At 50.0% G+C, this 11,851-nt stretch overlaps 2 protein-coding genes across 7 annotated transcripts in view; one reads left to right on the forward strand and one right to left on the reverse strand.

Annotated features, from left to right (window-relative positions):
• Nucleotides 1-3,672, forward strand: part of DHX32 (DEAH-box helicase 32 (putative)) — a 61,450-nt gene extending 57,778 nt beyond the window's left edge. For all 4 annotated transcript variants that reach the window (XM_069101724.1, XM_069101723.1, XM_069101726.1 and 1 more), the window contains 3 exons: nucleotides 854-1,041; nucleotides 1,688-1,869; nucleotides 3,261-3,672. In XM_069101724.1, coding sequence (XP_068957825.1) covers nucleotides 854-1,041; nucleotides 1,688-1,869; nucleotides 3,261-3,450 — 560 coding nt within the window. In that variant the 3' untranslated portion in view covers nucleotides 3,451-3,672. The remainder of the gene's footprint in view (nucleotides 1-853; nucleotides 1,042-1,687; nucleotides 1,870-3,260) is intronic.
• The window catches only part of BCCIP (BRCA2 and CDKN1A interacting protein), a 10,014-nt gene continuing 585 nt past the window's right edge, over nucleotides 2,423-11,851 (reverse strand). Inside the window, exons 2-7 of one of the 3 annotated variants that reach the window (XM_069101728.1) lie at nucleotides 11,507-11,581; nucleotides 11,311-11,391; nucleotides 8,724-8,816; nucleotides 7,353-7,528; nucleotides 5,678-5,849; nucleotides 2,423-4,084 (exon numbers count right to left, since the gene is read on the reverse strand). In XM_069101728.1, coding sequence (XP_068957829.1) covers nucleotides 3,914-4,084; nucleotides 5,678-5,849; nucleotides 7,353-7,528; nucleotides 8,724-8,816; nucleotides 11,311-11,391; nucleotides 11,507-11,581 — 768 coding nt within the window. In that variant the 3' untranslated portion in view covers nucleotides 2,423-3,913. Of the gene's footprint in view, nucleotides 4,085-5,677; nucleotides 5,850-7,352; nucleotides 7,529-8,723; nucleotides 8,817-11,310; nucleotides 11,392-11,506; nucleotides 11,660-11,851 lie in introns of all 3 variants that reach the window. The other 2 variants (XM_069101727.1, XM_069101729.1) reach the window with 2 other exon arrangements.

The raw sequence follows: 11,851 nt of genomic DNA on the forward strand, positions 1-11,851 counted from the left end.
TGTGTGTGTGTGTGTGTGTGTGTGTGTGTGTGTGTGTGTGTGTGTGTACTTCTGTGCACAGTAAATGTATATGGTAAAAACTGTAAAGGATGAGATAGATTAAATATTTTAAAAACATTTTTATTAAGACCAATATGACAAAAGGCTTCATTATTTTCAGCCCCGTCGGTAACAATGGTCAGTAATTAATTCTTTAGTGAGTTTGGCCAGTATATCTAGACAAGAAGGTCAGTTTCCATACTGAACGATCAGTCCCACCCAGAAGGAAATTGGGGCTCTCGGGACGTGAGGGGAGTGTGGAGGGAAGATGCCCGGCCTTTCCCTGTTGGCAGGCTCCCTGCAAGCCTCTACACCAGCCAGGCTCATAGCGACACACAGCACTTGAGCAGCAGGACACTGAATTTTGTGAAACCTGGAGGGGGGCAGGTATGGGGAAGATTTTCCCCAGAGCTCAGCCTTCCTTCTTTTCCTAAGAATTTCCACAGAGTGGCTAGATAGTGCATAGATTAGCAGTTACATAATTCACTTAGGAAAAGGTGTTCTAGGTACCTAAGAATAAGTAAATTCAGAGTTCAGAGTCCTGCTGTACTTGAGGGCCTCATTCATTATAAAGAGGTCCCCATGTTTTCCCAGATCAAGGTTAGATCTCGGGGTGGTGTGAACAGATCTCCGCTCCTCTCGGGAGGGAAGGTGCCCAGGGGTCCTCACTCCTCCAGGGTCCATCCCCATCCTAGTTCCTGCCTCCAGCCAGAGGACGAGCAGGAAGGACCATGCTCAGGCTCAGACCTGGCTCCTCCTGGCCTGAGTTGCTTGACATCTTTTCTCAATGGCCTCTTGGCCCTTCTCCCCTCAGACTATGTGGAGAAATGGTGTGCCGATCACTTCCTCAGCTCCTCAGCACTCAGGACAGCAGACAGCATCCGAGAGGAACTCCTGGACATTGTCAGGCGGATTGAGCTCCCCTACACAGAACCGGCCTTTGGCTCCAAGGAAAATACCCTGAACATAAAGAAAGCCCTTGTAGCTGGTTACTTTATGCAAGTAAGAATCCACAACAGGCTCCCATCAGTGGCGCTGACAACAAACACTCCACTGGCAGGTCTCAGGGCTGCCCTGACTCTGCTAATGGTGTTTCAGCAAATAGGCTTGTGCACTTCTACAGAATTTTAAAAATGACAGTCAGTGCTTCCCAGAACCTGTGCTGAGATGTGTCAGCTAAGGCAGGAGAGGGCCCCTGAGGGCGGCCCCGGTGGCTAGGGCAGACACTTTTGAACACTGTGTCCTCTAGCTGCCTCCTAAACAGAGGAGTGTCCCGCCCAGCCAGGTGTGAGGATTCCCAGGTAGAGAATGCAGTGGAGGTGAGGGGTGACGGCCCAAACCGGTGAGAGGAGACAGATGGGAGAGGTTCTGGAAAGACAAGCAGAAAGACAAGCCCTGGCAAAAGGATGGGTAGGAGGAAGAGGGAACGGGGCTGAAAAGGACCACGTGGAATCTGAGTTGGGGCCCCGGGGGATGAAGGTTCCTCAGTACGGCCCTGAGGCAGAGGACTGAAGCTGGCTTGTGCTGCCATTGGTTCGCTCGTGACACTGGGGGTGGGGTCTGTGAAACAGGAATCCTGGATGGAGTGCTCTAGAAGCGTGTAAAAAATCTGATTCTGTGATGTGCTCTGCCCCTGGGCACCCCTCAGATCGCTCGCGATGTGGATGGATCAGGAAACTACCTGATGTTAACCCACAAGCAGGTGGCCCAGCTGCACCCCTTCTCATGCTACCGTGACATGAAGAAGATGCCCGAATGGGTGGTCTTCCACACGTTCAGCATATCTGAGAACAACTGCATCCAGGTCATTTCGGAAATCTCCCCAGAGCTGTAAGTGGGGCTTGGGGGGCCCAGTCCACTGCCCCTGTCCCTCTTGTGGAGTCTTTTAGTGGAAGAGGTCTCCTGGGCCTTGGGCTGCATCGTGGATTTTAAGAGCCTGCCTCTGTTATCAGAACACATAACCCTCAAATCCTGAACAATGTGTCCTTCCAAAAAGAATGACGATAGACTCCCATACTTTATGGAAACAGAGGTTTTTATATGTGCTTCCAATCAGATGACATGAGAGAGATGTGGGAGGGGAACATGGAAATTCCTCAGTTCTCTCCCCATACCCTGCTGGGAAGGGCCCTGTCTTTCTGCTCCAGGGCTAGGAACCCTATCCCTAAAGGGGTGCTAACCAACAGCCACCCTCAGGTTCCTGCATGACAACTACTGTAAGCAGCTCAGCCGAGGCTGGTGGACGGCCTTATCGGCCTAGGTCTCCTTTTAATTTTAAGTGGAAGTAAGATGGCTGAAATGCAGGTGCTCAAGCTTGTTTTTAAAGTCTTTGCTGGAATTTTGTCCTGGAAAATTCCCTGATGTTAATATCAGACAGCCAATCAATTATTAATGTGACGCTTTATTAATAATTAATGTGATACTAAGGATAAAAGCTTATTTTGAAAATTTTTGTTCAAAAATAGTCAACTGTAACAACAAAATGCACAAGCAATCTAAGAAAATAGAAACATTTTATTGAACATGGCTCCCCCTACAGGACACTGGACACTGTTTCCATGTTGCGATTGCTATCTGAAATGACTATTTTTCAAGGTTCTCCCCCAGTTTCTGAAGACTCTGACTACATTAAAATAGATATTTTTAAGTCACTATCCTGCTAATTCAAGGCTTCTTTACCTGGGGCTATGAACATGATTTCTTTAAAAATTCTTTTTTATAACAATTTCAGTATCACTGGTTTCCTTTGTAACCCTATGTACTTTAATTTATGCATTTTCAAACCCTCTGAGAAGAGCCCCCCCACAGGGTAAGAACTCTGCCCACAAGTCAGACTTTGCAGTAAGGGTTCCTGGTGAGGCAGCCTGCAGTGCAGGCACCCTACTGTCATCAGCCACACCCCGGCTGTTCCCTAAGAAACCTGCAAATATACACTGAGGCATCTCTTCTCATGGCTCATCTACCAGAAATCCTCTCGTCTATTCCTGCCAAAGGCCCCATCCTGGTCTATCCCAGGAGGCTCATGAGGGAGCACGGCCCCCCACCCCCTGCTGAAGGCCACTCAGCCCTTAAGGGGGTCCAGGAGTTCTGACTCCAGACCGTTATATAGAACTCCTTGGGGGGTCGGAATTTATCACTTACAAAGGTCTCCGAGTTTGAATCAATCATCTGAGCTTCAGCTTTTCTTTAAAATAGCTGTACTGTGTTCTTTGCTCCAACAGATTCATGCAGTTGGCCCCACCATATTACTTCAGCAATCTGCCTCCTAGTGAAAGCAAAGATATTCTGCAGCAAGTAATCAATCACTTCTCACCCATTTCCACAATGAAAAAGGAAGAGAAGACAAGCAAAGATAAAATATGTGAAGAGTGCCCCGAAGCTTCTGCCGAGCCAAGATGCGTTATTCAATGACTTTCAAACCTTAATTCTATTCAGTACACACTGAAACAGGATGTGCAATAAACACCCCAAAGTTAATCATTGTAATGGTTTGTCAATGTGAAAGATGTACAGAGATTTAACAGGAGGCAAGACAAATTGCCCAGCCAAGATAATTTTGTACAAATAAAACATTTTGTACATCATTAAAGCAACCATAATAAACAGTTCTTGCTCAGTTTTTAAAATTCCTAACCCATGTGTTCAGTTTTCTTTTGAAGTAATGAGCTTTTAATGAATGATTCACAAGTCCAAGGTACATTTGACCAAAATGAGAAAAGGAGATTTTTAAAAACCTGTTAAGGCCACGGTGGCGGAACCATCCATTATACATGGTATTACAAACACAGGAGTTGTTTTCAAAACCATTAAATCTCCAATGAGTTTATCAGAAAGCATCATCCAAACAAGCCACTCACTGTCTACACAAAGTAGGTTAGACAGATAGGTATTCCTTCAGCGTCTTCATGACCGCCCCCATCTCGCTCGCTGGGATGACCATCACCGTCCGCAGGGGCTTCATGGGCAAGTCATCAAAAGACCACCTGCCTCCCAAAGCCAGGTCACTCTCCTCCTGCACTGAGTAGCTGAATTTGAGAAGTGCTTTCTAAAGCAAAAGAAAAGAACTCAAATTAGCACTGACTCCCCCACAGCCAAGAAGGGCTGGGGCCTAGGCTGAAGTGGCCACAGCAGCAAAATGAGCCAGGATTCTACGCAAGCCTGGGCCAGCCTCGTCCACTCCCCCACTAGAGAGACTAGGGAAGGGCCGAGCCCTGTCACCACTTTTTTCTTTTCCCACTTAATGGTATTTTGATTTTTCCAATTACACGTCAAGACAGTTCTCACCATTCACTTTTATAAGACTGACTTCCAAATTTTTCTTCTCCCTCCCCAAGATAGTAAGCCACCTGACAGGCCATACGTATACAGTCACATTAAACCTATCTCTACGTTAGCCGTGTCATGAAGGAACAAAACAGGAGAACACGGCATCTTTGATGTGCACTCAGGCTCCACTGCTGGTTCCATCATGATTCTTTGATGATGTCACCGCCTCTTAAATGACCTCATTTCCAATGCGATCTCTTGCCCCCGAGCACTGAGGTACACCAAGACCCAGTCTAGACCCAGACTAGGCACCTGGGCTCTGCTCCAAGCCTTGAGAATTGAGAAGGTCACTGAACCTCAGCCTCAGTTTCCCAACTTGTGAAATGGAACGAGAAACGGCACTTCTCCCATAGGCTTGTTAGAGAATCATGAGATCACATTACTTTTCAACCTATCAACCCTGGCTACGATTATTATATGTGACACAGAATATACATTATAACATTCCCGCTCTCAAAGTGACTGACAGTAAGCGAGACCCCATTCCATCCTAACAGCACAGAGAGCCAGAATGGTTCAGGCCTTCTCTGACCCTGTCACTTCTCCTTTCTCTGTCCCAGCTTGGTCATCGTTGGCCTCCAAGGCCTCCTCACTCCCTTCCGGCTCAATATTCACTGTCCTAGGCAAGCTCTCAAAACATCTTTACTCAACAGAAAAGGCTTCACTGCTGAGCTCTTGAAGTCAATGGGGAAAACACAAATCTCCCGTTTCCCACAAGGAGAGGACAAACGAGGCCCAGTTCAGACACTTTCCTTCAGTCTGTGGTAGAAGCCGAGCCCTTGGGGGCCATTCAGTTTTTTCATGGTACCATCCATTTGAATAAGTGACAGAATAAGGCTCCCCCGGCTATGAAAACAGCCGCAGGCTTCAGATGTGAATTCTCTAGTGTGACTCCGGTCAGTGATGTGAGGCTGACATCAATGACCCCACCATCAGGAAAGGTGAAGGCTTCAGGGCACGGCAGCCCATCTCCAACTAATAAAAGGAGTGGAGCTCATCTAAAACATTCAGAATTCACCATCAAACAACAGCAAAAAAAAGCCTATTGGAAAAAAATCCCATTGTAGAAAAGTCAGCAAATCTGGGGACAGGGACAGAGCCGTGATTTCATTCATGCAGGGACCTCGCTTCCAGGAGGAAACGCGCACACGTGCAGGCTGGACCGTGTGGAATTTATGAAGAGTGACCAGGGACAGAGAGGTGAAAGACCAGACAGCCTCCTGACTGGCACGTGTGGCCTCTCATAGCACTGCCGTATGCCTGTCCTTTAAGGAGGCTGGAAATAAAAAGCGGGTGTGGAACCCCACCTCACCTCATAGAAAAATTCCTCCTCTGCATTGGCGAACATGAGTCCTTCCTTCTGGGGCGCTTTCCCTTCGCCTCTGGAGTTCCTCAAGGCCTCTCGGAATGTCTTGCTGATCATGAGGTAGTAGCAGCACTCGCCACAAGGCTGACTGGCCCGGTGCGACTCCGCCAGCTCCTTCCTACAGAGCGAGGCACATACGGGGGCTGTCAAAGCCTGCAGCAGCAGGAAGAGCGCCCCAACCCCCACCACCCCTAACCCTGACCTGCTGGGGCAGCATCAGCTGAACAAACCAAACTAGGTCTGCATCCAGGCAGCCAAGAAGGACCCCCCAACATGAGTTCCCCGGCAGCAAGACTGAGCACCCTCTGGGCAGACAGCTCCTGGGGCCAGGGATCTTAGGGGCTGGGGACCCTGACCGAAAACGCTCCCTTCCCAACTTCAGGAGATTTCTATCTGGTGGCTGGAGACCCCAGCATTAAGGTTAGTACTGGAAAAAAAAAAGCCACGGCTGGATGCCATCCTTCCCTTTTCTCTAGGCAAGAATGCAGGACATAAGGAAATGAGCACTGATTAAACACCTACTAGTTACCAGCCCCGTGCTAATAAGGGCTTTACAAAAACCATCCCGTCTGATCGTCTGTCTGCTACTATTATCCCCATTTCACAACTGAGGAAAAGTGAGGTGTGCAGGGTCACCCAGCACACAAGTGTCCTCGGCAGGACTGGAACCTGGGTCTGCCTGGCTCCAGGCCCAGCACTGTGGCCTGTGGCCCAACCTAGCCACCACCAAGATCGTCCTAAGTGCTAGACAAAGACCAAGCTCCCCACTCATTCCTGCCAGAACCACAGCCATGCACTGACTGGAAGGCCTCTCTCATATTCACTTCCCACTGAAAACACCTCTCATCCCCAGGGCATTCACTGCCACTGAGCTACGGCTGACACCCAGTGAGCCAGGGGAGGCCCAACCACAGCTGAGCAGATGGGACAAGGGAGGACACGAGCAGCAAAGCCAAGGAGACAAATCCCGTGCCCACAAAATCAGCAGAGGGGCTGCCTTTTAAAAGACGCCTCCTGGCAGTGCTGGGTCTTCCTTTCTCCTACCCCAAAGCACCCACAAATGCATTTGGAGCTATGCCGCAACTTAACTAAGCTCCAACAGTATTTGATTAGATACCTCTCTGACATGACCTGAAATCTGCCCATAAAAGAGTTCTCTCCGAAGCCAAAGGCGTCAAGCTCTCCAGAGGCGGATGGTTCGTGCTGGGATCTTGGTTTTTAAGATGCCCTGCTTTTATTTACACAATTGACTCCCTAAGCTGAGTCGATGAACGTCAAAACAAAGACTTGATATGAAAAATTCAGCTGTCTTAGTGAAACAAATCAAAGATGCCATTTCCGATAGATGTGGGGAGGAGTCATCAATGCAATGGAGTAAGAAACAGCAACTGAACCAAAAACTTTCCAAAGGCATTCTCTTAAGCTTCCATAAGTGGTGCAGAGAACTATAATTCTCTCAGTAAAGGCCAGCTGGCCAGGAGGCGAGTCCCACCACGTGTACCCCACCGAACTGGAACTCAGTCCACGACATGACAGCCTTCCCTCTCCCTCAACACATTTCCATTTAGATCACATTTCTGAAACCATTTGGAAAAAGATGACTGTTCAGAAAGTCTCTTACTGGAGCTGCTGGTGCATGGGCAGAGCAATCTGGGGCGGGACATTAATGAATCTTTCACTTAGCAGGAGGCCCACAGGCTTAGCGGGATCATCGAGGAGCTTACGCAGCTGTTCAACCATGTCCTTCTCACAGAAGCTCAGAAGCAACTCCTTAATCTGTTCGGCACATTCGGTCCCCTGGAAATCAAAGAGAAGGTTTCCCCGACGTTACAGACCAGCCATTGACATGAGAAAACTTGAAAGTCAGAGCTAAGCCATTACTCGGAAGAGTCTGGGGCCAGGTTCCTGCTCTGGTCTCGAAAGGGCATTCTCTAGGGCTCCACTGGGTCACCTGATTCCCAAGGAAACCACTGCTGGTGAATTTACCAAGCACGTGGTCAGTGACTTCTGAGGCTTCTGGGTCGTCATTGCAGCCTGCCTTGCAAAAAGAGACTGAAAAGTGCACACAAGCCACATCTGAGCAGAGAAAGCAGGGGCACGAAGTTTCATGAAAAACAGATCAGGCAATGGACAGAAGTACCCAAAACCCACCTTCTCTGGCCACTCCCCTTGCCTGGAAAACTCTCCCTCCTCATCTCCCCCTGCTAGCTTCCCAACAAAAAAGCCCACTTTCTTTCCCAATTATCTCCTATTTATCCTCTATCCACTTCCTCTGTCTATACGTTCACCTATTGGCACACGTGTGTATACACACATACATGTGTATGCATATATGTTCACCCGTGAGACACATATGTATGTTCTCCCATTAGACTGTGAGCTCCTGGAGGGCAGGGCCCATCTTTTGCCTCTTTTTGTATTCCCAGTGTTTAGCACATAGTAGGTGCTTAAATAAATGTTTACTGACTGAAAACACACACAACAAAATGTTGCCAATGGGCTCACTGGCTTCAAGTGGAGAATCCCAAGGCATAAATGTCAGCATTCAGCCTGCATCAGGGAAGCAGGACTCGTGAGCAGATGTGTAGCCCAGAACAAGCCAACATTCAACATGAGAACCCAACTACTTTTGTTTTTGGGAGGGGGAAAGTCAGGGCAATTAGGGTTAAGTGACTTTCCCAAGGTCACACAGCTAGTAAGTGTTAAGTGTCTGAGGCCACATTTGAGCTCAGGTCCTCCTGACTCCAAGGCCAGTGCTCTATTCACTGAGCCACCTAGCCACCCTGAGAACCCAACCACTTCAAGAAGCATCTTCACTGAATCACGCAGAAAAAATTCAGATTTCTACTGAATGCAGGTAATCAAGAGCTTTCTTAATGAAAAAGTGTTTTCAGAAGGAATTACATGACCAGATGGAATGAGCAATAATGCCTAACAGGAAAGGTACCAAATCTCAAGAAAATACATTCAGACACATCGCCACAGAGCTGACCTTTCTTTCGGTTAAATTCAAGAGGCTTATGAAACCAAAAATCTCCTCTTCTTCACCATCCTCCTCATCACTTTCTTCTGGAACATCTGTTTGCTATTTTAAATGACAGATATTTTAGATTTGGGTTCAGAAGTGTGAGCACAAGAATGGGGCAGTAAGGGGCAGGACTGACATGCCTTCACTCAGACGTTCCCCCAAGTTTCCTGAATCATGTGATTTTTAGAGCTGACAGGGGCCCTGCTCCCAAGACCAAAGCCAAAAAGGTTCAATGACCCGATTCGTGGCACCCAGACCCAGTCCCAAGGCTCCTTGGCGACAAGTCTGTCTCTTCCATTTGTAAGACGTTATTTGGCAGAAAATAGGCTAATTTTAATTAGCATTAAAACTGGCTGTCTCCACTTAACCTTTGGCCTGCTCGTTTACCTTTTATTACATGAAATGAAAGGAAGAAAAGCTTCAGAGACACTAACCCCAACACTGCACTTCATGCAGCTGGCCTAGATGGCATCCAGGGCAAAGAGCTCTGGGGCATCTTTGCCCCAACAGAAAGTACCGTTTTGGGGCACAAGTGGCATTTCAATAAAGCCACGCATCGTTAGCTCAGGCCACAACCCCTGAGGTCTGCAAGATGGGATGTGGGGCTACGGTCCCTTCCAACTCTGATTTTACAAAACTACTCTTTTTGTAGACAAATTCTAAGTTCTTATTCTGCCGAGCTTTCCTCTTGACCAGATAGATCCTCGTTATATTAAAATGCTGGGGAAGGATTAAACAGAGAAACAAGGCTGGCCCTGCTAGGACGGTATCTCTCAGTCTATGTAATAGCCAGGACACTCCTGGAACCCACCGCAAAAATGGCACAGAAGTCAGGTTCTGGTAGTAGCCCAAGTGAAAGGTCACCCAGCCCTAAGTGAGGCTGCAGGCCTTGTGAGCAGAGCCAGAGAGAGTCAGTGGAGAGAGAATTAACTGAACTCCTGGCCAGGTGGGAGAGGGGCAGGTTAAGAAGGATTCCAAGGTCATGAATCTGCTGACTGGACTACGGTGGCCTTATGGAAAGAAACCAGTAAGGTTGGGAGAGGTAACAAGTTCTCTGGGGGACCCAACAAGGCTGGGATGCCCCGAGACATCCAGGTCTGGTATGGAACCAGACCCCAAGACAAAGGTGAGGGAGGGTGGGATGTGGTAGCAGGGACACTGGAACATGGGACTGTGATGTAAAGGGGAACAACTTTAGGAAAGGGGGAAAGAAAAAAGGCGAAGAATCTGGCCCTGATGCAGGGCCAGCTGCTGGGGACCACCCCCTCCCCACCGCTGCCTTTCAAATCTCGTCAAGTTCTGGCTTCTGGGAGGATCTGCACAGCACCCTCTTACAGAGAGTGATCAGCTGAGAGTCTGGAGCACTCCAGGACGCATCCTGGCTCTTTCCTGGTTCTCTTGGGAAATATGGGGGTTGCTCGACGTGCTGGGAGGCATGGTAGGTGTCACCTCCAAAACCTCTCTTCCTAGTCAGTCCCAAAGCACTGAGGACTTTTCCCTTTCTGCAAAGGGCCTGCCAAGTAAGACTGCTCTAGCCCCTCGTCTCCTCCTGAATCAGTGGCCTGCACGAGGCCCATGTCCCCCTGCCCTCATGACCTGTCTTCCGGCCCACAGCCCCTCTGCTCTAACACCAGCAGCTGAAGTATAGTTTAGACAACACCAGAGTCTGTCTGCAAAGAGCTTCTCGTGCAGGAGGCCCCAGAACGGTTCCCTCCTCACTCCCCTGGAAGCGGAGTCTTCGCTTCAGCCCTGGTTCGTGCTGTGTTATCTCTGGGTCCCTGGCCAGCCCACGGTGACAAAGCCTTCCCTCCTCCAATGATCTCTGCTTAGTGTACTTGCTTGGTCTCCTAATTCCTGGTGTTCTGTATCATCTCAGGGAAGGTCCGGCACCCACAGTGTCACAGGCTTGGTGCCTGGCCCTGCCCTGGAAGCCCAGCTCCTAGAGCTGGACTGTCGGTCACAACTCAGGCTTGGTGGGGTGCCTTCATCACCTCTGCCAGAAAAATGCTGCAGCAGCTCAGGCTGCGCGTGATGGCCCAGGAGCGCCACGGAGGCACCATGGCTGTATCACGGCCCTCCTCCCCTCAGCCCATGCCTCCGTTTTCTCTTTCCTGGGTCACCTCCTGCTCTTGGAACACAAAGGCATGAATTCCGTGTGGGGCTCAGAATGGGGACAGCAGCTCAATGGGCTGGAGGGCAGAGGCCAGCACGCACACTGGGTCTGGGCTGAGAGCTGCCCCTCTCTCCCACCCCACCCAGGCCCCTCTGAGGACCGGGGCTGCTCACGAGCAGTGCCCGGCACACAGTAGGTGCTTAATACATGCCTGCTGACCGGCTGGCCTTAGACAAGTCCCTAGACCTCAGCTTCCTCGTCTGTAATAGAAGGAGCCCTGCCTAGATGACCCTACCACTCCAAGGCCTTATCCAAGCCTAAGACGGGATAACCACTTAGTGTTTCTTCTCCAAATAAACAGAGGCCTCTTTAACTTAACGCTTTTCTTTCTGAGGGCAGGGGAGTCCCCAGCCACCCTCCCTGAAGCCCCTTCCTCACCTTAATGACGCTGCCAATGTGGCTCTGCTCTATGAGGAGGCCCGCGAGCTCGGCGATGTTCACGGGGGCCTTCAGGAAGAGCTGGGAACCAAGGGGCGGGCTTTAGTACAGGAGATGCGACAATGTTACCGTGTTACTACGTTACAATGTTACACACAAGAACCGCTGCGGGCGCCCCACACGCCTGCAGACTCACCTGCCGCAGCAGCTTCTTTATCCCTTCAAAGTCCTGGCTGCACAGAGAGTGAGCCTCGAAGTCCACGCGCACCTCCTGCCAACGACACAGGGGACACGGAGGGAGCCCGGCAGCCCCGCGCCCATAAGGGGCGGGGTGACGACAGGGCCACAGCTGGCAGCGGGGGGGGGAGGAAGGGGGCCACTCACCCGAGAAAGGCCGTGCAGACGAGGGCTTGGCTGCTGCCTGTGGTGGCGGGGACGCACACAGGCGTGTGCGCGACACCCACGCACGAGTGAACACGCGTGTGTCTAGACTTCACACAGTGCAGGGAAGGCAAGCCAGGCACGGAGGAACTCGATGGGG

The sequence above is a fragment of the Petaurus breviceps genome, unplaced genomic scaffold (assembly GCF_028583685.1).
Source record: "Petaurus breviceps papuanus isolate PSGF00001 unplaced genomic scaffold, PetGlider_PUasm1.0 490, whole genome shotgun sequence".
NCBI classification, from domain to species: Eukaryota; Metazoa; Chordata; class Mammalia; order Diprotodontia; family Petauridae; genus Petaurus; species Petaurus breviceps.